This window comes from Nanorana parkeri, unplaced genomic scaffold (assembly GCF_000935625.1).
Source record: "Nanorana parkeri isolate BGI_ZX_2015 unplaced genomic scaffold, ASM93562v1 scaffold904, whole genome shotgun sequence".
Classification (NCBI taxonomy): Eukaryota; Metazoa; Chordata; class Amphibia; order Anura; family Dicroglossidae; genus Nanorana; species Nanorana parkeri.
The window spans coordinates 235,671-258,092 of NW_017307172.1; the positions used below are offsets into that span (position 1 = coordinate 235,671).

General features: G+C 41.5%; 1 protein-coding gene across 1 annotated transcript in view; it reads right to left on the minus strand.

Annotated features, from left to right (window-relative positions):
* Window positions 1-22,422, minus strand: part of LOC108794847 (triple functional domain protein-like) — a 660,684-nt gene that overhangs the window by 186,164 nt on the left and 452,098 nt on the right. The window contains exon 21 of the mRNA XM_018565963.1: window positions 4,551-4,643. Within this exon, the coding sequence (XP_018421465.1) occupies window positions 4,551-4,643 (93 nt within the window). The remainder of the gene's footprint in view (window positions 1-4,550; window positions 4,644-22,422) is intronic.

The following is a 22,422-nucleotide window of genomic DNA, read 5'->3' on the forward strand; positions in this document are numbered from 1 at the left end:
TATCCCTTTTTATTTTTTTAATTTTAATTATAATTTTTTTAATTTAATTTTTTTATTTTTTAAATGTCAATTTACTTTATTGCTATCACACAGGAGCTAACAAGACCCTGTGTGATAGCATTTGGAGGTGACAGGTCCTCTTTATTAAACCTGTCACCTCCAATACAGGAGTGTGAGCACATCACTGTGCTGGAACTCCTGTGACAGCTGAAATGGGAAGGCTGCAATTGCAGCTCTCCCGTCTGTGTTTACACGGAACAGAGCAGAGAATGGACACTCTCAATCCTCAACTGCTTTGCCGAGGGACTGCAAAAACCACAGCAGGGAGGGTGGACAGTGGGGGCGGGGGACCTGCAGGCATATTACAAGTGACCTCAGCGGCATCACTTGTACTAAACGAGCACCGGCTTCCCTGCTTTACATTTAGCCCTGCTTTCCCGAAGCAGGACTACATGTAGAAAAAACTACCGGACCTGCAACTGTGCCGCCCCGAGGCCAGGCCTCGTTAGCCTTGTGGGGAATCTGGCCCTGGTGGTACTTACATACATGGTAACATAGTATTTGAGGTTGAATACAGACACAGGTCCATCAAGTCCAACCTTTGTGTGTATGTGTGTGATTGTGCATTTGTATGTGTACATGAGTCCCTTTTCCGTCCTTGTTTTTAAGTGTACATGTACCCCTGTATGTTGCGATCTCTGAGGAAGGTATCCAAATGCTTTTTGAATGATTCAATACTCTCAGCTGTTACCACTTCTTGTGGCAGTGAGTTCCAGACTTTAACCGATCTCACTGAAAAAAAGCCCTTTTTAATACAAGACAGTACTCTGCTCGCTTTGTTTGCCGCAGCCTGGCATTGCAAACTATTATTCAATCTGTTGTCTACTATGACCCCCACATCTTTTTCCATTTCGGACTTCCCTAGTGGAGTACCCAAAAATGTATATTCTTCTTGCCTGTTTTTAACCCCAAAATGCATTACTTTATATTTTTCAACATTAAACCTCATCTTCCATATGGTTGTCCACTCCCCTATTTTATCCAGGTGTAATGTTATAGTGTCTAAGTACGTGTCTATTACACTCACAATTTTAGTATCATCAGCAAACACATAAACATGGCTGAAAATACTTTCCCCAATATCATTAATGAACAGATTAAATGGGGCCTAGCACAGAACCCTGGGCACGCCACTCTCCACCATAGACCAATCTGAAAAAGAGCCATTTATCAATACTCTCTGGACACGTTCCTGTAGCCAGTACAGCCATGTACACACCATTTCATCTATGCCCATAGCTCTCAGCTTGTGTACTAAGCGTTATGCGGTACTGTGTCAAAATCCAGATATACCACATCCACCTGTTTCCTCTATCCAGATCTCTACTCACCTCTTCATATAATGTCAGTAGGTTGGTCTGACAAGAACGGTCCCTCCTAAATCCATGCTGATTATCATTTATTATACCATTACCATGGATAAAATCCACTAAATATTCCTTTATCATCCCCCCAAATAGTTTGCATACTATTGATGTTAGACTGACTGGTCTGCAGATCCCTGGTTGGCATCTTGAACCTTTTTTGAAGATTTGTACTACTGTAGCTTTCCGCCAGTCAGTTGGTACCCTTCCCGACATTATGGAGTCCTTGAAGATGAGAAATAATGGTCTCACTATAACCTGTTCTTTAAGTACCTTGGGGTGTAGGTTATGTGGTCCTAATGATTTATCTTCATTAAGGTTTTCAAGTCTTTGTTGAACCCCGGCTAATGTCAACCACTGCATTAATTTACAGCCTGAGCTACTCACCTTCTTGTCTTATCACCTTCTTATCTCCATGAAACCTGTCTTTTTCCTGAGTGTATACTGAGGAGAAAAAATAATTAAATAATTCAGCCTTCTCCCTGTCGTTTGTGATTAATCTCCCCTTGTCATCTTTTATTGGGCTGACCTGCTCTTTCTTTACTCTTTTACTGTTTATATATTGGAAGCTTTTTTGGGGTTCTTTTGACTGACTGTGTGCAATATGTTTTTCATAATCTATTTTAGCTGCTCGGATTTCATGTTTACATCTGATGAAGCAGATCTCTGCTTCATCAGCTTCTTTGGGGGTGCCCAGGTGACATTAGGGGTCTTACAGACTCCTAATGTCTCCATAAAAAGGACCCGTCAGTGTGCCTTTGCAATTATATAGGGGGATTGTCATCCCCCTATGTGATAGCAATAACATTAAGTGTAAAAAAAAAAGTCACATAGTTTGCTATCACATAGGGGGGTTTTATTAGCCCCCGTATGTGATAGCAATAAAGTTTAGTGGAAAAAAAAAGGAAAAAGAAATTAAAGTCCCCCCACCCAAAAAAAATTTAATTTACACATAAAAAAGAATTTAAAAAAAATAAAAAAAATGTAAAGTCCCCACCCATACATACACGCATGCAAACATGCGTCGGGGCGCATACGTGCAAAAAAGATGATTTCGCCCATTACGCCGCACATGTTACATATCGCCGCGAACGTCGGAGTGAGAGCAATACGTCTAGGGCCATCAATCACTGATAACACTAAACTGATGAGCGGTAAAAGCTTTTAAAGCGTCGCCTGTGGCCAATTTTGGGTATGGTAGTTTTCTGCGATGTCGCAGGTGCGCGCAATTTTAAAGTTTGACTTGTTTGGTGTCTATTTAACCGACGTGACCCCGACTTTTATATTTTACCAATAAATTGGGTAATAATAAATGTTTCCTAACATAATGTAAAAAAAAACTTTATTTTTTCAAAATTTTCAGTAATTTTTCCTAATTATAGTAAAAAATAAAACCCCCAGTGGTGTTTAAATACCACCAAAATAAAGCTCTATCTGTCCCCAAAAAATGGTATAAAATTAATTTCAGTACAGCGTTGCATGACGGAATAAACGTCAGTCAAAGTATCGCAGCGCTGAATACTGAAAAATGGCCTGGCCGGGAAGGGGGTCTAAACACCTGGTCTTGAAGTGGTTAAAGCATCGCCTATGACCAATTTTGGGTATTTTAGTTTTTTGAGGTTTCGCGCGCGTGCACAATTTTAAGGCTTGACATGTTTGTTGTCTTTTTACCAGATGTGACCCCCAACTTTTATATTTTACCAATAAATTGGGTAATAATAAATGTTTTATAATTTAATATAGGGGAAAGTTTTTTTTTTAATGCTGTAATTTAAAAAAAAACCCCAGTGGTGATTAAATATCACCAAAAGAAAGCTCTATCTGTCCCCAAAAAATGGTAAAAAAGTAATTTCAGTACAGCGTTGCATGACGGAATAAATGTCAGTCAAAGTACTGCAACGCTGAATACTGAAAAATGGCCTGGAAAGGAAGGGAGTTTAACACCGCAGACTTCAAGTGGTTAATTATAACTTTAACCAGCATAGAAGCAACATAGCTGGATGGGAGGTGGTTAACAACTAGCCAGATGTTTCACTACCTGTCAATCCTCTCCCTATCTGCGCAACATTAAGAGCAAAAATAGAGTAGGAGAAAAGGATGCCACACATTTGATTTCAAAATATATTGTACATATTTCTATGCTGGTTAAAGTTATAATTAATTAAGTTATAAGGCGTGATGTCAGTAGTTGAGAACTCTGTAATGGGCAGTTCAATTCAGAATACTATAATACCCTGTTGTATTTTGCTGGTAGATTTATTTTGTCCATGCTTATTTTAAACTGTGAAACTTAGTTTTTTGTTTTTAAATCTATTAGTAGTCACATAGTTTGGATTTGTATTTATTAATTATTCATTTGTATTCCTATAGTGTCCAAATCACATATTATATTGATTTTCTGGGCAGATGAGAGAAAAGTCAGCCAGTTTGACATGCTCAGTAGAATATCATACTAGGGCCAATTTTTAGACAGGGGCTGATTAAGCTACCAGAATGTCTTTGAAAGAGTACCCAGATGTGAGTGGGCGTCTTAAAAAGTCCTTTGTGACCATGCACAAGCAGGAAACTGTCAAGATGTTAAACAGTCGCCTATGGTCAATTTGGGTGTGGTAGTTTTTTTGGGATTTTGCGGTCGTGCACAATTTTAAGGCTTGACATGTTTGATGTCTACTTAACCAATGTGACCCCATCTTTTATATTTTACCCCAAAATTGGGTAATAATACATGTTTCACAACATAATAAAGGGACATGTTTTCTGTACTTATTCATTATATGGTAAAACAATTAAAAAACAGTGCTGTTTAAACACCACCAAAAAAAGCTCTATGTGTCCATAAACAATATATGAAATTAATTTCAGTACAGCATTGTGTGAGATAATAAGTGTCAAAGTACCACAGCGCTGAGTACTGAAAAGTGACCTGGACCGGAAGGGGGTATAAACACCCTGATCTTCAAGTGGTTAAGTAAGCTTCCACATGTTAAAGAAGCCTATACAACGTGATCCATTGCTAACTGTTACCAGTGATCTCTGTATGGTTATGCTATGTCTATGCTATAAGCAGTGATTGAAAAAAATAATGATGAAGTAATAATTGCTAGATTTTTTTTTTCTTTAACTTACCTTCAACAAAAGTTGGTACTTTGTGATCCTTTGTACAGGCTTAATAAGGTAAGAAGAAATAGAGTTTGCTAATTCATGGCGTTGTTGAATTTCCTGTAAAACATGCAGCGAACATAGCATTACAATATGTTTTCTTTCATATTTATTACTAAAAAGTAAATTTGATTCTACTGAAGTTTGTAGCCCTAGTAACTGTAAAAACACCACCTTAGATGATAGACCTCCAGAAAAATCCATCAAACACATGGGCATGGGCAAGGTTTCAACCACCAATTTCAAAAGTATATTCCAGACACAAAATTAAATAAATGATTTAATTACGTTAAGATAAATTATATGCAACAACCCCAATAAATATGCAACCACTGCCTTTTGTGCATAATCCTCAGATATATTCTCACATTATTACCATGTTTCAAATGTAATCATAACTCCTGTAAGTGTTTGTAACCCCCAAGGTATAATTGCTCTGTTTCTTCATTGCTAAATAGTCCCAAGATGGAAGTTCTGTGAAAATACAGCGTGGTCACACTTTGGAGCGGGCCTTCAATGGAGCAGTGTGGCCTCATATACTGTATTTGCAAATGGAAGCAAGAAATCCTCTGTTTTTACTGCAAATTGTTCATATTGTGTAGAATTTTTTTGTGTGTTTCTTGAGGACCACCAGAAAATATGCTAGGGATTTATATTTTTTTGTGTTATGCAAGGTATGAGAGGTCAGAGTGGGTGACTTTGACATATTTACATTTAACATTGTACATTTTGTTTTGTATCATCATCACAGTAAAAACAGTAATTTGCTTCTTTTTTTTTTAACGTGTCTTGCGTGGCAGAGTACATTTTTTTCAGAGCACCATCTTAGGGATTCAACATCATTATACAACCAATTTTCCTGATATCAAAACAATTTATACAATCATTAGGTTGGCATCATTGCAATTATGTCTGATGCAGCCTGAAGTCTTTACTAAACAATAAAAGCCTACAGTCTGAAGATGAATACTGCTACCTTCAGTGTTTTTTTTTGTTGTTTTTTTTTATAACACCAGCGTACCAAATGATGAGATTTTGTAGTTACCAGTAAAATCAATTTCTTGGAGTACAGTACAGAACACAGGCACATTAACCACTTGCCATCTATCCATTTAGTTACAAGCTCCTTCCAGCAGGGCATCATGAATATAAATTTTTTCTTTTCCCTCTTAGCACGTGCACTTCAGCAGAACACACTTGACAGGTGTTAACAGCCGGTAATGGCTGTTACACATACACTATTTTCTGCTTCATCAGCTTCTTTGAGGGTCCCCAAAGAAGGGGTCATTAAAAGGTCTTAGAGAAAACACAATTTTTTAGCCCCCTACATATTCGCACATATAAACATAAATATGCGCTGGGTGCGCCAATGAGTGAAAACGACAATTACATAGTTACATAGTATTTGAGGTTGAATAAAGACATTAGTCCATCAAGTCCAACCTATAGGATCTCATTCTTAGGAATACTTGTACCCCTGTATATTACGGTCCCTTAGGAAATCGTCCAAAAGTTTCTTGAACAATTCCACACTCCACCGCTCTGTGAAGAACCCCCTTCTCCCCTTGTGCTGGAATTTTATTACCACCAATTTTAGGTGGTGGCCTCTAGTTTTTGTAATGGAGTTAATTTTAAATAGTTTGTCGCTGATGTTGCTGTCACCATTGAACATCTACTTCTCCCACCTCTGTCCCTCCTAAACAGGTTATACCCCCTCTATATTAGTAGCCCAGTCATGCGTGCTGTCCAGCCAGGTTTCCGCTATACCCACTATGTCGAAGTCCTCTTCGATTACCCTTTTCAAGCTCTTCTATTTTATTTGACAGACGTCTAGCATTGGTGTACATATATTTAATTCCTCTCTTTTTGTGGGACCAAAGTTTACTTCCTTCTTCCTCCCCACTAACACTTTCTAGTTTAAAAGCTCCTCCAGTCTTTCTACCATTTCCCCCCCCAGGAATGCTGCACCTTCCCCATTAAGATGCAGCCCGTCTCGGCTGAAGAGCCGATAGCCGACTGCAAAGTCAGCCCAGTTCTTGGCACCGGCAGTATCTCTGAGAAAACTACTGTGGAGGTCCTTTCCTTCATCCTCGCACCTAGGTATCTGAACTCCTGTTTTAGGACACTCCAATTTCCTCCTATTTTGTCATTGGTGCCGATGTGCACCATGACAACAGGGTTGTGCCCAACCCCATCTAGTAATCTGTCAATTCGTTCCGCAATGTGTCGAACACGAGTCCCCGGCATTCAGCACACTGTTCGACGCTCACGGTTTCGATGACAGATTACCCTGTCAGTCCGCCTGATGATGGAGTCTCCCACCACCAGGATCTGTCTCTCCTGACCCTCCATCCTGCTCCCGTCTTCGCCGGAGCACTCACTCCCCCTGCGGATATAGGATGAGTTGTGCTCCAGCAGTGTCCCCCCTGAACTGATATCCCCAACATCCTGCAACTTGGCATATTTATTATGGTGAATCAGATCAGGGCTGACCTCTCTAGCACTCTTCCCCCTCCCCCACCTTCTAACAGTAACCCAGCTACCCACCTCTGGAACCTGCTCCTGATCCAGAATCTGTGTTTCTAAACAAACAACTCACTCACATCTAGCGCAAATGTATTCCCCCTCGAACGCACCCTTACTATTTTTTATTTTTAATGTATATTAGAGATTATATAAGATTCATTATTTAATTGTAGTTTTATTTATCTAGGGTTTAGTGAATCACGAGTGGCCCGTTCAATAACTTATTTGTTAAATTAAATCATGTAGATTAGATTAAAATAAATTATACTGAATTATACTACCGAGTAGGGATGCACAGATACTTTTCGAGTACCAGTGCCGATACTTGGCATTTTCATGAGAACTACCAGGGTTGCAGCGGGGATCGGGCTCTGGCGCTCCACCACTGTCCTGAAATCATTAGTCTGTATTGTTTTAGAAAAACTGTCACATGACAATAAACAAAAATGTATCAGTACTCGTACTTGGAAGTACTCGGCAAGTACCAGTACTCGTACTCGCAAAACTGGTATCTGTGCATCCCTTTATTTATATTTATAAAAACTAAATTGTACATTAAAACAGAGATGTACAAATCCCAGGAGCTCCGTGTGCTCCTTACTAATGACAGCGGCCTCCTAACTTTTGTATTTTTCTCTAATCTAGTCTTGGAGCTCAAAAGTATCGGTACATGTACTCATACTTGTACCGAGTACTGTACTTGGTATCTGTGCAACCCTACTACCGACCTCTGGTATAATTATACTGCCGCCCTGGATTAAATGATGCTTCCCCCCTGCGGTTAAATGTGGTTAATGGTGATATTAATAATATTAGCGCCCTGTGGTTAGATTAATGAAACCTCCTGGGATTAACTGATATCAGATTAATTTAAATTTGAATTGCACTAGCGCCTTGGGATTAGATTAGATTGCACTATCCCCCTGGGGTTACGTTGGGGTTAGGCTTTAACACTTTGAGTGCTACTGCTGCCCCCTTAGCAATGTAACAATACTACTTTTCTTTCTATTTCTATTTATATGTTTAGTTTTATCTTTTAACTTTAACTCATACACTAACAGTTTAACCTACATCCTATCAGTTTGGTATGCAATGCAAGTAAATTAATAACTCAAATAAATACAAATGAATAGTTAACCCTTTTTTTAAATTAAAATTACACTCTCCTCCCTAAACAACTCCTCTCACCCTCCTCCTATACACTCCTACCCCCCAAATCCACAATACAGATCCTGAAAACAAACTACAACCCCCTCACCCCAATCACTTTCATACGACCTGCTCCTGATGACAGTGACGTCTCCTTCGTACCCAGCCTCTGTCCACACAGGCCGACCGGTCCCTCCGTCTGTCCCTTCAACCTCTGGTCTCCCTCAGCTTGGCTCCGTGTCCGTCCGTCCTCGCCACCGGCGCTCGCCCTTCCCTGCTGTCGACCTCCGGTCCCTCCGCTCTCCGGTCCCTACGACTGAATGACCCCCGCCTCTCTCTTAGCGTCTCGCGACACCCCCGCTGCTGCGCGCGTGCTCTCTCACTGCAATCGCTTCCGCAATCACTTCCGCCACTTGTGCTGTGCATGTTACATATCACCACAAATATCGGGGTGTGAGCAATAACGTTAGGGCCATTAATCACTAATAACACTAAAGTGGTGAGTGGTAAAAACGTAAAAATTTTCGCCTATGGGCAATTTTGGGTATAGTAGTTTCTTGCGGTTTCGTGGGCACGCACAATTTTAAGGCCAGACATGTTTGGTGTCTATTTACCCAACGTGACCCCATCTTTTATATTTACCAAAAAATTGGGTAATAAGAAGTGTTTCTTAATATAGGGGAAATATTTTTTTTCAAAATGTTTGGTAATTTTAGTTAATATAGTAAAAAAAAAAAAAACAGTGATGATTAAATACCACCAATAGAAAGCTCTATATGTCCCCCAAATTTTTTTTTTTATTGTTATTATTTCCCAATAATACATAATACATGTAGAGGTTTGTAACTTCAATTTATCTCTTAAATAACATAAATTATTCATAATTCTAATTAAAAAGAAAACCTCTGCTCTTTTCCAGCGTTAATCACTTTACCTTTCACTACCACATAACTTCATCCAGCTCTTATTGTCCTCTGAAGGGGAGGGAAAATTCCATGTCTCCATTTAGATACACCTCTAGTGATTAACTTATCTATAACCCATAATCCCTTTCTTCCCATCCACTTCATATATATATATATATAGATAGATAGATAGATAGATAGATAGATCCATCTATCTATCTATCTATCTATCTATCTATCTATCTATATATATATTCACTCAATTCTTAGTCAATGTGCACACCTCAAGTGTTATTATGATTTTGGGATCAATATGCCCCATTCTCATTAAAATTTCCCCTTAAAGTGACATTAAACCCTCAGATTTTTTAACATAAACCAATACTGTAATGTGTGCCTTACTGTAATCCATGGTAGTTTCCCTTCTCTTTGCTGCTCTTCCTTTTAAATCCTCATGTCTTCTCATGCTGGGGGAGAAGTTCCCTTTGCAGCTGAGTGCCTCTTCCTGTAGTGCTGGCTCAGTTTGCAAACCTACACACAGACACCATGTATCCATTCCAGAGACAAGGTAGTCTGCTGCAAAACAGAAGTTCTGCCCAGCATGAGAATAGATACAGATTTAAAAGGAACAGCAGCAAAGAGAAGGGAAACTACCATGGATTACAGTAAGGCACACATTACAGTATTGGTTTATGTTAAAAAATCTGAGGGTTTAATGTCACTTTAATTCTTATCCCGTCCTCCCCCTATTACTAGTGTTCCCGCTTTTACTGTGAATCCTTAATCTACAAAAAAAATTTCAGGGATGTCCTTTCATTGCCAAACCCTATATGTGACTATCTCCACCCACTTTACCCATGTTACTTTCTCTAAAATATAACCCCGTGTTGTCCCTCCCCCTCACCTCCTCCCTTCCCTCCAGAAGACAATCTCTTTCCTTTCTATCTTAACACTCTAACAGGTCATGTGCTATATTAAAAAAATAAACATCCTAATAGTCGTTTATGTATCCATCCGGAGATTATTTATTTGCTCCTTGGCCATGAATACATTACCCATACTTCTTTTTGTTCAGTTTCTCATTTTATCCTTCTTTTAACACTTTTCCTAAATTCCTCTGATTGTCTATACATTTCCCATTTCTCCCATATCTTATTGAAACTATCTTTCCTATCTATGTCCCTTGCACTTAATTCCTCCATATATCTTATTTCTTCCATTATGTTTAACCAACTCTCTAATGTAGGTGGTACCGTTGATTTCCATCCCCGTGATATACCAATTCTGGCTGCAACCAGTATAAATCTTAGAATATAATTTTTTATTGGGCCTGGTATCAGTAATAGTAATGCAATTAAAGGGTCCTTTTCAATATTTGTTCCCTCCATAGAGCGATATATTTCAAATACTGACTCCCAAAACAGCTGTAATCTAGGACAACTCCACCAAATATGCAAGTACGTTCCCTCCTCTACACCACATCTCCAACATCTATCGGATACTTCTGGGTTTATCCGTTTAATACCTTCCGGGCACCTATACCATCTAGACAGTACTTTATAATTTTGTTCTTGGTGAACTGAGGATATTACAGAACTATGTCATACTGAATATTCTTCTCCATTCTTTCTCTGATATTTATTTCCCCATATCTTGTTCCCATCTTTTCATATACTTTGTGTGTCCCTTATCTTCCTCTTCCCTCAGCAGGCCATAAACCGTCGATAGTGTATGTGTAATAGGTATCCCTGATGTGCAGAGTTTATCAAATGACGTAAATGGCCTATTGAGGATTTTAAGTGCTCTAAGTTATTCTATGTAGTCTAATAATTGCACTGCCTCCATCCATAGTTTTCTATTGATTTGTCTCTCTGGTCTTAACTCTGTTTTCAGCTCTTCTTTACCTGGCTCTAAAACCTGCCACACCTGTATATGGGAAGTACTCTCAATTATTTAGTAAGGAAACCGCTTGCATACCTGGTGGAAATTGTGGATTTCCGACAATGGGAGTCAAAAGCCCAGGTCTGGATGATAGATTATATTTAATGACAGACCTATCCCAAATTTGCAGTACCGATTTTACCAGGAATGGCAAAGTTGACATATGAGGTCTATTTTCTATTGACAGCCAAGGGATATTCCTCAGGAATATAGGGGAGATAACCGCTTCTAATTTTACTACCCCCTTAATCTGACTATTATGTATCCAATCTAATAATCTTGATATGAATGCCGCTTTATGATAAAGTGCAAAATCCGGGATTCCCAGTCCTCCTCTTTGTTTTGATCTCATAAGTACTTTTACGCTGATTCGGGGGGTTTTATTAGCCCACACGAATGTCATTGCTGCAGTACTGGCATGATATCCTACCAAGCGGTTGTCGCACAGGGCTCCTTGGACGAGCCTGGATGCCATACCTTCAACTGACTACTACCGCTCCATACGTTCCGTTCCTGACGTTTCAAGGGCCCTTACTTCTTTTGAACTGTTATGTACTGCTTCCACACCGCCTACGCATCTTATCTCTTTATTGTACCACATGCTCCTCTCCCACTACTCCACATCCTTACCCTCTTACACTCACGCCTGGACCATGGATGTAGAGTCTGCCATGACTCCCACTGATTGCGATAAGGTCTTTATCTTCACACATTGCTTATCAATGTCTTGTAAACTGCAGGAGCGCAACTTTAAGCTGCTTTCCCGATGGTACTTTACTCCGGTGCGATTACACCATATGTTCCCCTCGGTGACACAGACTTGCTGGAGGTGCCTACCTACATATGTGGTGGTCCTGCCCCTTGGTTAAGGGATTTTGGGGTGTCATACTAGACATTTATGACAATGCTCATGCTACGACCACACCAAATACCCCTGCTTTGACCCTACTAACGCTGATTCCCACTTCAATCTCAAAAGCAAAGAAATCTACCTTGCGGTTCTTCCTATTTGCAGCCAGACAGGTTATCGCGGCACATTGGAAGTCCACTCAAGTGCCCTCCTTAATGACGTGTCTTGTCCGGCGCCTATTGGTCTGTCTCCCCCCCCCTCCCCTCTACGTATATTGAGGTATACAGAGCCGTAAAGCACTGCTCAGTCGCGGATGCTCATATGCCCTACGCCGCCTTAGGCTCTTCATCTGTTTCTATGTCTTGAGACATCCCCCCTGTCGGGCGACATTCGAATGCACTGGGTCCTGTGGACCAACTTACCTGTATACCTGCATACCCTTTGACTTTATGCTATGTATGTTATATTTTTTCTCTTGTTTGAAACAAATAAAACTTTATTTGACTAAATTGATAACCCTGGTGGTGCTATCTCTAGTCTCCTGCCCCTTGACAAATCCGGTTTGGTCCAGATGTATAATTTTGGGTAGGACCCTTTTTAACCTGTCAGCCAGTACTTTTGCATATATTTTCAGGTCGATATTTATAAGGTAAAGTGGGTATCCACATTCTGATAGATCTTTCCCTGGTTTTGGGAGTACAGATATATGTGCCTCCAATGTCTGTGTAGGGAAGGGGCAACTCTCTAACTGAATTACAGACCTTTGTAAAAAAAGGTCTTAATTGCTCCTCAAATTGTTTATAAAATCGGGCTGTAAACCTGTCTGGAAATTGCTTCATTTCTTTTTCTGAAAATATTAAATTCATGTGTTCTCCGTCTTTGATACCAATTACAGGCGTATTTGCTTCTCTTATATATTTCCTTATTTTACCTATATATTTATCCAATGCCATATCTGCATATTTACCTCTTATTGAGTACAGAGATGCATAATATTTTCGAAAAGTTTCTGTTATCACAGACAGAGAATGTTGAATATTCCCATTTTCATCTTTAATTCATATTATATTAGTGTTTGGGGCCCTTGGATGAATTTTTCTAGCTAACCACTTTCCACATTTCTTACCTTCTTCATAGTGATGTTTTTTTATTTTTATCTCTAGCAATTAGCATTTGTTGGTCTAGAATATTACGGATTTTAAAGCTAGACATGTTTGGTGTCTATTTACCCAACTTGACCCCCATCTTTTATATTTACCAAAAAATTGGGTAATAAGAAATGTTTCTTAATATAGGGGAAAGGTTTTTTTCTAAATTTTGGGTAATTTTAGTTAATATAGTAAAAAAAAACAAAAAAACCCAGTGATGATTAAATACCACCAAAAGAAAGCTCTATGTGTCCCCAAAAAATTGTATACAATTAATTTCAGTACAGTATTGCATGGCTGAATAAATGTCAAAGTATCTCCAGCGCTGAATACTGAAAAATGGCCTGGAAAGGAAGGGGGTTTAACACCACAGTCTTCAAGTGGTTAAGAGAAGACTGACTAGTATGCAGGTATCATTAGGTGACTGGACAATGGCCAGAGCTGTGAAGACCCTCATGAAGCCCCTCCCACACCCAATAATCATTTTTTTAGCAGGATGTAGAGGACGCGGAGGGGAGGGTCGTGTGTCTTGTACTGTATTCTATGAAACAGATTTTACTAGAAAGTAAAAACAAATCCTATGTTCTTGATTGTAAAGTAAAGGAGAGACAACTGGGATGTCCAAAAACCATAGCGCAAATAGGGTGGGCGGCATAGCAAACAACCATCAACAGACACACAAAATTAGAAAAAAAGGCAACTACAGACTTGGATAGCAGCCCAAAGCATCTTATGGCCAAAGCTAGAATCAGTTAACAAATGCTGGTAAAATGTGTTTGGACATTTAGACATAAATCACATCTGATCATGAAAGTTAAATCCACTAAAGAGAATTTCAGCAAGGAACAAGGATAAAACTATAATACCATATATCATCTGTATTTTTCTAAGCTCAATATTTCCCCGTAATGTATGTTTACCACCTGTTCTAAGCAGCTTTATACAATTTAAATGCACTTGAAAACTAACTATGCTGGTGATAACAACCTCAACAAACTCTAGAGTTGGCAAGGTTTTTTGGGGGTCACAGAATATAGGCCTTTAAGCAAACTTTTGTGCTACCAAATAATGCAGACAAAAATAAGTGCTAGTTTAGCTTAGATTCACAGAACATCTTGGCACTAACAATTAAGGCTAAACACACACACAGGAGGTTATGATGTACAATGCCACTGAACCTCAACAGAACATTCACACACTTAACTATGTGCTCTGACAGCTAAATTATCTGGCTAACCCACCTGTCCCTGTACTTTTGTTGACCCCGACAGGGTCACTCTAATCTATTTTGCCATCAATTCCAACACATTACAGACCATTATATTTCGACTCCTAGATCTTTAATTTGGTAAATGTGCTATATTTTATAAGACAATGAAATATCAGGTAATAAAAAAAAAAGAAAGAATAAGAGATACCCTTCAACTCATAAGCTTGAATAATAGTTTGTGGAATAACAAGCTGGCTGCCACATTCTGGGTCCCTCAGGAATGACAAACAGGGGGCTAGCCTCGTGGATGGAAACTGGAGGAGAAAGGTAAATAAGAATGGTCTGAGCCACATCCAAAAAGTGGAGTGACATTTCTCAGGAATCTTTGGAGCAGGGCATAAAGCTAATAGGACAAGTTCTGATTAAAATGGATGGCAGAGACCATGTTAAAATTAAGGAGGCCATAGGCTTCAGCTCTACATTTCTAGAAAGGACTCTATACAAGTCAAGGCCCCCAGTTCAGAAAAAAACACTTAGCAGATGTAATGGCGACAAGAAAGGTCACCTTACAAGTGAGTAAAAACAGAGGTATCTCAGAGGTTCAAAGGGTGGCTTGTTCAGCACTCACAGGACTAAGCTGAGGTCCCACAGAGACACCAGTGTGCGTACAGTGGGGACATGAATGACACCCCCACACAAAGACCTATACTAGGGAGTGTGAGGCAAGAGGCCTCTACAAAAGAATTACGAAGGCAGACATTTGCTCATTGAAAGTTTCACCTTTGAAAATAAGTTTTACAAACAGATATGGGGGACAGCCATGGGGAGCTCTGCTGCCCCCTCATTTGCCAACCTCTTTGTAGGTTTTCTTGAAGAATGCCATGTTTACAAATCAAACCTCTATAATAGGCATGTAAAACATGGATACAATATATTGATGCTATATTCTTGATTTGGGATGGTGACTATAGATTGCTTGGCAAATTTGTGATTTTCCTCAATTGAATGTTTCCTGGCATTGTCTTTAACCCAGTGTGTTCTGAATCAGAAATTCCTTTTCTTGATGTTTTGTTTACAGTAATTACCAACAAACTGATTACATCAGTTTACTCCAAACCCACCAAAAGGAACACATTATTGCATTAGGACAGTGCCCATCCCCAACATTTATGGGACAACTTACCCATTTCCCAGTTCCTACGGGTAATGCGGATATGCTCTCATGCTACCACACAAACAACACAGATTAATAGCAGATATGATAAATTCCAGGATACCTCACAACAATATTAGATAGATCATTGGTGAAGGCGTATGAGAGATCCACTGGGACATCTGTCAACCGTGACACCCAGGGGAGGATCCCATTCATACAGACATTTCCTCCTCCTCTAAGATCCTACATAGGGTCTCTAATGAGAACCTGAATATTCTTCAGGGCGGTAAAACACTCACACCAGTGATTAAAAACAGACCCTTACATGTATATACACGCAATAAAATACTCAGGGACATGCTTGTACAGGCTGACCCTAGGCCCAAATATTACAAGACACCCTTCTCGTTCTGTCAAATCTGGCTGCTACAAGTGCTACCACTGCAATATGTATAATTCTATGATTTGCGGGAATTCTTTCACACATCCTTACAATGGTAGAAAGTATGCTATACGTGGTTTTTTAATCTGCGATACCGAATGCTGCATTTATCTACTCAAATGTCCATGTGCTCTGGTGTATGTGGGCAAGACAATTGGACCCTTTAAAAGGTGTTTCCAAAAACACTGCAGTGACATACGAATAGTTATTAACAAATTTAGCAAAGGCGAAAAAATGCATGTGAACAAGCCTGCCACAACCCATTTCGCCGTGAATAAACATCAAACACATGAACTCAGGGGCATGGTTATCAAGCATATACACATACAACCGAGAGGTGGTGATAGATCCAGACAGCTTCTGGATCTATACACTTGAGAGTGTATACCCTGGGGGTCTCAATACAAATTTGGGATTGACATGTTTTCTGGACTAGTTACTTGCATCAGTTGGGACACTGACATTTTGAAATATCACCTCCCAGTTGACTTATGTTATGGGTTACTTGTGTCTTTAGGGTAATGCATCTTGGTTCCCCAGAGGGCCATATAGATGTATCACAGCAGCTCTGGGACCTATGTGTATATTTTCTAGTAAATTGTTTGTATGATTTATTATTCATTTCGATTTTGTTCCGTTTTCGAACCTTGCACCTAGCATCTGCAGCCTCTCATCCCGGCCTGCAGCCACTCCAGGCAGGGATCTGTGTCTCCATGGATCCGCACTGCTCTCCCCCGCTTGTATGGTCTGAGGCAGCGGGGATCCAAAAAGATGTTATAGTGGACAAAGGTTGGGTAGTGCAATGCAGTTCCATGTCTACCCACATCTTGGAAGCCCCATTTGGAAGCCCCATTTACATGCCTGTCCACTAGCCTAGTCATATGACAGGCAATGTAGAATCTGTATATCGGGAATGTCCAAGCCTCCGGAAGATTTTGGAGATTGTAGTAATATCCACGCTAGTCTCGGATCTTCATCTTTCCAAACAAAGCACCTCAGTTCTGCATCCATACATTTAAAGAAGGACTTGGGCAGTCTAATAGGAATCATCTGAAATAGATACAGCAATCTCGGCAATATGTTCATTTTGATCGAGGCCGCCCTCCCAAACCATGAAAAGGACACAGACCTCCATTGTTTAAGGTCTTTGCAAATTTGTCCCAATAACAGTTGAAAGTGTAGTCTATAGAGACCATTGTAGAGGCTGTGAGGTGAGAAATGTCAGTTTTGTCTACCCTCAGTCACCTATCTGGGACATGTGGTCACTGCAAATGGAGTAGCCACTGATCCTAAGAAATTGGAAGCAGTAGCAACATGGCCAAGGCCTCGAACTGTAACCGAACTTCGATCCTTTCTGGGATTTTGTTCTTATTACCGAAGATTCATAGAGGGATTTGCCAAAATGGCTCAACCCCTGAATGAGTTGCTGAAGACAGTTGGAGGAGAAGATGATTCCAAGTGTCCTGGACCAAAAGCCAAGGCTCAAGGACCCAGGAAGCCTAGAGAGTCCATTGTGACAGAATGGACTGGCCAGTGTGAGAATGCCTTTTTGAGACAAAGAGCTAAATTATGCTCAGCACAAGCCATCAACACACCTTGGAGAAGATGCCCTTTGTCTTCTTCTTTTATTGAGCAATGTTGTAGATTAGGTGTAATTCTACCTAGTGTAATAATTTAAATGGTTTTTCCATGGGCATGTTGCATCTGCCAACACAGACCATTGTTGCAAAAGAACCATTTTTTGTTCTTTTTGTATTTCTTTGTTGTCTAGCGTTCCTATATTTTTTGGGGGGGAATAATAGGCTTGAACTTTCATCATCGCTAACTGTTTGATACTGTATATATACTATGTCATAGATAGATAGCATAGGATTATTGTGTAGGTATACTAATGTGCTGCTTCGGCTGAGGCAGTGTGTATATAGTTCTTCAGGACTACGTGTCAAGATAGTCCCGGTGGGGACTGCAACCAATTTAGTCTGTCGCTTGGATTTCGTGTGCAGAGGGTATTCCGGCTGGAATGTATGTCACCCTCTGTACTCGGTCGCTACAGTTGAGGATAGGATTGCTTGTATTGAGAGCAGAGTTTCACTCCATAGGGAGTCAGGCTCTGGCCTCCTGTACATCAGGACGTGTATTTGTATAAACTAGATAAGTATCCATAGTATGTAAGATTTAGAGATATCACAGTGATGAGTATATGCTGCTGTTCTTTCTTCTCACTTTACAGGGGCAACGTGAGGACCTGACCAGCTGTCATAGGATATTCAGTGGTAGTAACCTGTTATAGAATAAGGATTGTAATTTATAAGGATAGGCTAAATAGTGTGTAGTTTAGTCAGCTAGAAGTAGGGCTCTACTTTATTGCTTACTATGATAATCATTCATTGTCAGAGTGTTGTCACAAAATGGCTCATGGCTCAGGGACAACCTCTAGTCTATGATTGTAATGTTATGGATATAACACCATGTGTGACATTGTTTTAAAACTCACATTTAATACCATTTGTTTGAAAGTTTGACCTGTTCCTAACCTTCCCTACCCATCCAACTACTGTTAGATTATTTACTCTCGGAGGAGAGTTCTTTTGAGTCGCCTATGCTCCAGACTCCGAGGACGTAGTCTTCTAAGGTGGGGGTGAGTGTAGCGCTCATCACCTTTGGTGAGGTGCTTACTAGCTATTTAGTGATAGCCAGGGCTGTATGCAGCCTGGTTGAATTTTGTAGCAGCCAGCACATGGTTAATCCCAGGTGTCCAACCTTGTCTGTACCCCCTAGGGCTGAGTGAGACTCTGTCACATTATGGGACAGCCAATGGGTGACACTGTGATATGTGTACAGGACAGCAGCCAGTTACTGGGCTTTTTGTAGCCAGTGATGTCTGCTGACAAAGGATATATATATTGGTGGGAGGCCATGTGCTCGCTCTCTTGCCTGGACCAGCCATGGACTGAGGTTGGGTCCTGTTCAGCCTGCCCCTAGGCTAGGCCGAGGCCTGGGGGTGGGAGTTGGCTGAGCTGCTGAAGGAGAAGCCTCCTTGAGAGTTTGCAGTCAGAAGAATGCCTGTAAGAATGGAAGAGCCAGGACCCGTGTGGGCTTTTGAAGTGCCTGATATTCAGAGGGACTTCTGAGTGGGGTCAGTGTTCTTCCAAGGATTGTGGAGATGTACTTCACGAAGACAAGATTTGGTGAGTCTGGAGTTCTGGAGGCCGGTGCACCTAGACCCTATACCCTCTCTCCCTAATTAGAAGTAAATAAACTGTTTAACCAGCATCTCACAACTGGAGCGGACTTCAATTTATGGGCACAAGAAGAGGGCGGTTAAAGCTAATGGGGCAGTTGGTGATCTATCCCTAGACTGACTAGATATGGACCTGTTCATCCAGCGGCTCCTTCGGGGGTGAGCGCTACATAGTATGGGATGGTATGCCATCTGGACCCGGGCTTTTCCCTGGCTTGGTCTGGTACAGAGCCAGTGCAAGTTCTTCTTCAGAAATAGGACTCTCTAATGACCCAGAAATTTGAGGATCTAAAGAGGGCATTTGGGAGGATTTATAAAGGCACATATCCGGTCTCGTCGTGTCTGTAAGGAATGGGCAGGTAGCGTTGTCGGGGGTTAAGATTATAAAGGGCGGAGTAATACTCCTGGAAGCACGAGACTATCTCTGGTGGAGAAGAGGTCATCTGTGTCGGTGATTTGCGTATGCATTGTATATGAGATCGGTATAGTTTCAACTTCACTGCTCGCGCTAGTAGTCTGCCACATTTGTTTCCACTTTCATAATAAACTCCAGTTCTAAGAGTAAATGCTCTACGAATCTTGCTATCCATTGCTGTACGTAGCCCTGTCCTAGCCTCAAGTAGTTCTTGCAATGACTGTGCCGCTTGAGATTCATTATGTATCAACTCCAATTTGGCCACCCAGTCAGACAGGTTACATACTTCAGCCTGCCTAGCCTTTTTCATTTTGGACGCTATTGCGATGAAGCGCCCCCTGATGAAACATTTATGTACTTCCCAGACCGTCATCGGGGAGGACACAATACCCACATTCAAGGTAAAGTAAGATGTCAGGTCATTCGTAACAGAAGCTACAGTACCTAAATCTGTCAGTAAAGAAGAATTGAGTCTCCATGTCCGGGTTGTCGGTATGGGGGGTCCTAAGGTAAAGGAAGTCCAAACCATTGCATGGTACGAGGTAGTAATGGTACTGATGGACGATTGAGTGACTGTTGGTAAGTCCCTCTGTGTGACGAAAATATAGTCAATACGGGAATACTTGCAATGTGTATTTGAGTAGAACGTGAAATCCCTATCGTTTGGGTGAAGAGTTCTCCAAGTATCACAGAGGCTTAAGCCTGTAAGTTTGGTCTTCAAGAACTTAAGCGTGCGTTAGGGTAGGGAGGTTCTCTTATCTGATGTGTCTACCAGTGGATTCAATGCTACATTAAAGTTTCCTCCCAATATGATCAACCCTTCCACTACTTCCAGCAGTTTTGATATTAGGGTACACATGAAACGGGCATGATTCTTATGCCTAGGTATGGAACTGACGTTTTGACTAGCAATAAAGGCACAACTCCCCCAGAGGGCGAGATGAAGAAGAGTTAGATACAAACAACAATGGGTGAGGAGGAATGGGGTATCAGAAGGGGAGGGGGAGAGAACTAAGAAAACACTCGAGTCTTGAACCCCAACCAGGTCCAGAAGTCCAGCTGCGGGAGATCGGCAGGGAACCTGCTTCCTCCCACAGCGGGAGGCCTGGATAGTTCGTACGGGGTCTGTAAGGGAACAAAGCCGATGCTTCCCAGCACTAATGCCTGAAGCAATCTTCTCACCTTGGGAACGTCGTTGAGCCCGAATTAAGTAAAGTAACAAAGTAATAGGACCTATTGGCCGGTGAGTGAGACCCATCAGGGTGATACAACAATATCAACATATATAGAAGGAAAAACCCCTATAAAGACCCCCTCATCAAGGCACCTCAAAAGTTCCCGGCCTGTTCAGCTGTACTTCCCCTCCACCGCCAGAGCCATGGGTCGATCTCCTGTTCGCCCCCTAACTTTTCCCCCCTCTGTCCCCCGGTCGTGGAGGAGAGACACAGCCAACCACATCATCTGCATTCCCACGCATCACTGTAATGAATGGAATCAGGATCCCCAAAGCCCTCTCAGAGCTATGACCTGGGGAACCCAACTCCATAAACCTCCCCTTAGAGCATCCCCACAATATGGTTCAGGGTAACAGTTAAGCATCAGTGGTGTAGCTGGAGAAAAACATGTCATGTTTCACAACAGTTGATACCTTTGCATATGCATGAAATACGATCATTCTTTCACTGCCACCTATCCGGTAATAGGAGGGAAATTTAGCATGCTAAGAGAAGGCAGTTTTTGGTGACAGTCAGCAATCAAGGGCAACGGGTCAAAGTGTTGTTAGGGCATGTTCGTACAGGGATCTTATGAACTCTGGGTGTGGGATGACAGGGCATCCCAGTTCAAACTTAACAGTGATATCTACTACCCTTTATGTTATCTCCAAATCAAGGAGGAAGGGGGGAGGGGGAAAACAGCATCAACTGCCAACGGCCTCTGTGGACAAAGATTAATCCCATCTAAGGAGTGTGGGAGTCGTTACCATTGGACTCCCCTCTGGATCGCCTGGAGGACGGGGTATCCCGGAGGGTGCACTGCGTGTTCGGTCGTCTGGATCTTGGACCCCTGAGCAGGGTTGAAGCACTGCAAGAGCGGGGGCAGGGAGAGGGATCTCTCTCGTGTCTGAATTGCTCGCGAGCAGGTGGGGGGTGAAGATCTGCATACCAATCCGATATGGACACCATGGGTAGGTCTAGTCACGAGCAGAATTCCCCGACATCTGCCGGTAGACGAAGCGTCACAGTTTTCCCGCCATGTGTAGCGGTCAGGCAGAATGGGAACCACCATCTATATAGGATTCCATGGTCGCGTAGGCAGTCCAGTAGAGGCTTGAGCGCTCGCCGTTGTTGGTCTTGGAACAGCTTTACTTCATTTCCATCATAGGAGACGCTACCCCTGGTTCGTGCTTTCATAAGGATCTCCTCCTTCATGGGGAAACTTTGCAGGCAGCAAACAACGTCTTGTAGCATGTCATCTCAGGCGCCTCTAGGTCTCAGAGCTCTATGTGCTCTCACCAGCTCGATCGGGTATTCTGCTGGGCGTTCCAGTAGGTCATTGAAAATATGCAGCAAGGTCTGAGGTATGGCATCTGGCATCACTGTTTCGGGGAGACCCCCGCAGTCTGATGTTAGATCTCCAGCCTCTATTATCGAGGTCTTCCAGATGCTGCCGCATGTCGATCATATTGTGCACTGTACAATCATGCTGTAAACGCATTTGATCAAGTGCAGAATCCTGTCGACGGCCTGCTTTCTCCACCTCATCGAGTCGGCGGCCGACATCTTGGATGTCTCTCCAGAGTTTCGATACCACAGAGCAGAGAGAGCGGATTTATTGTACAATGCCATCGAGTTTAGT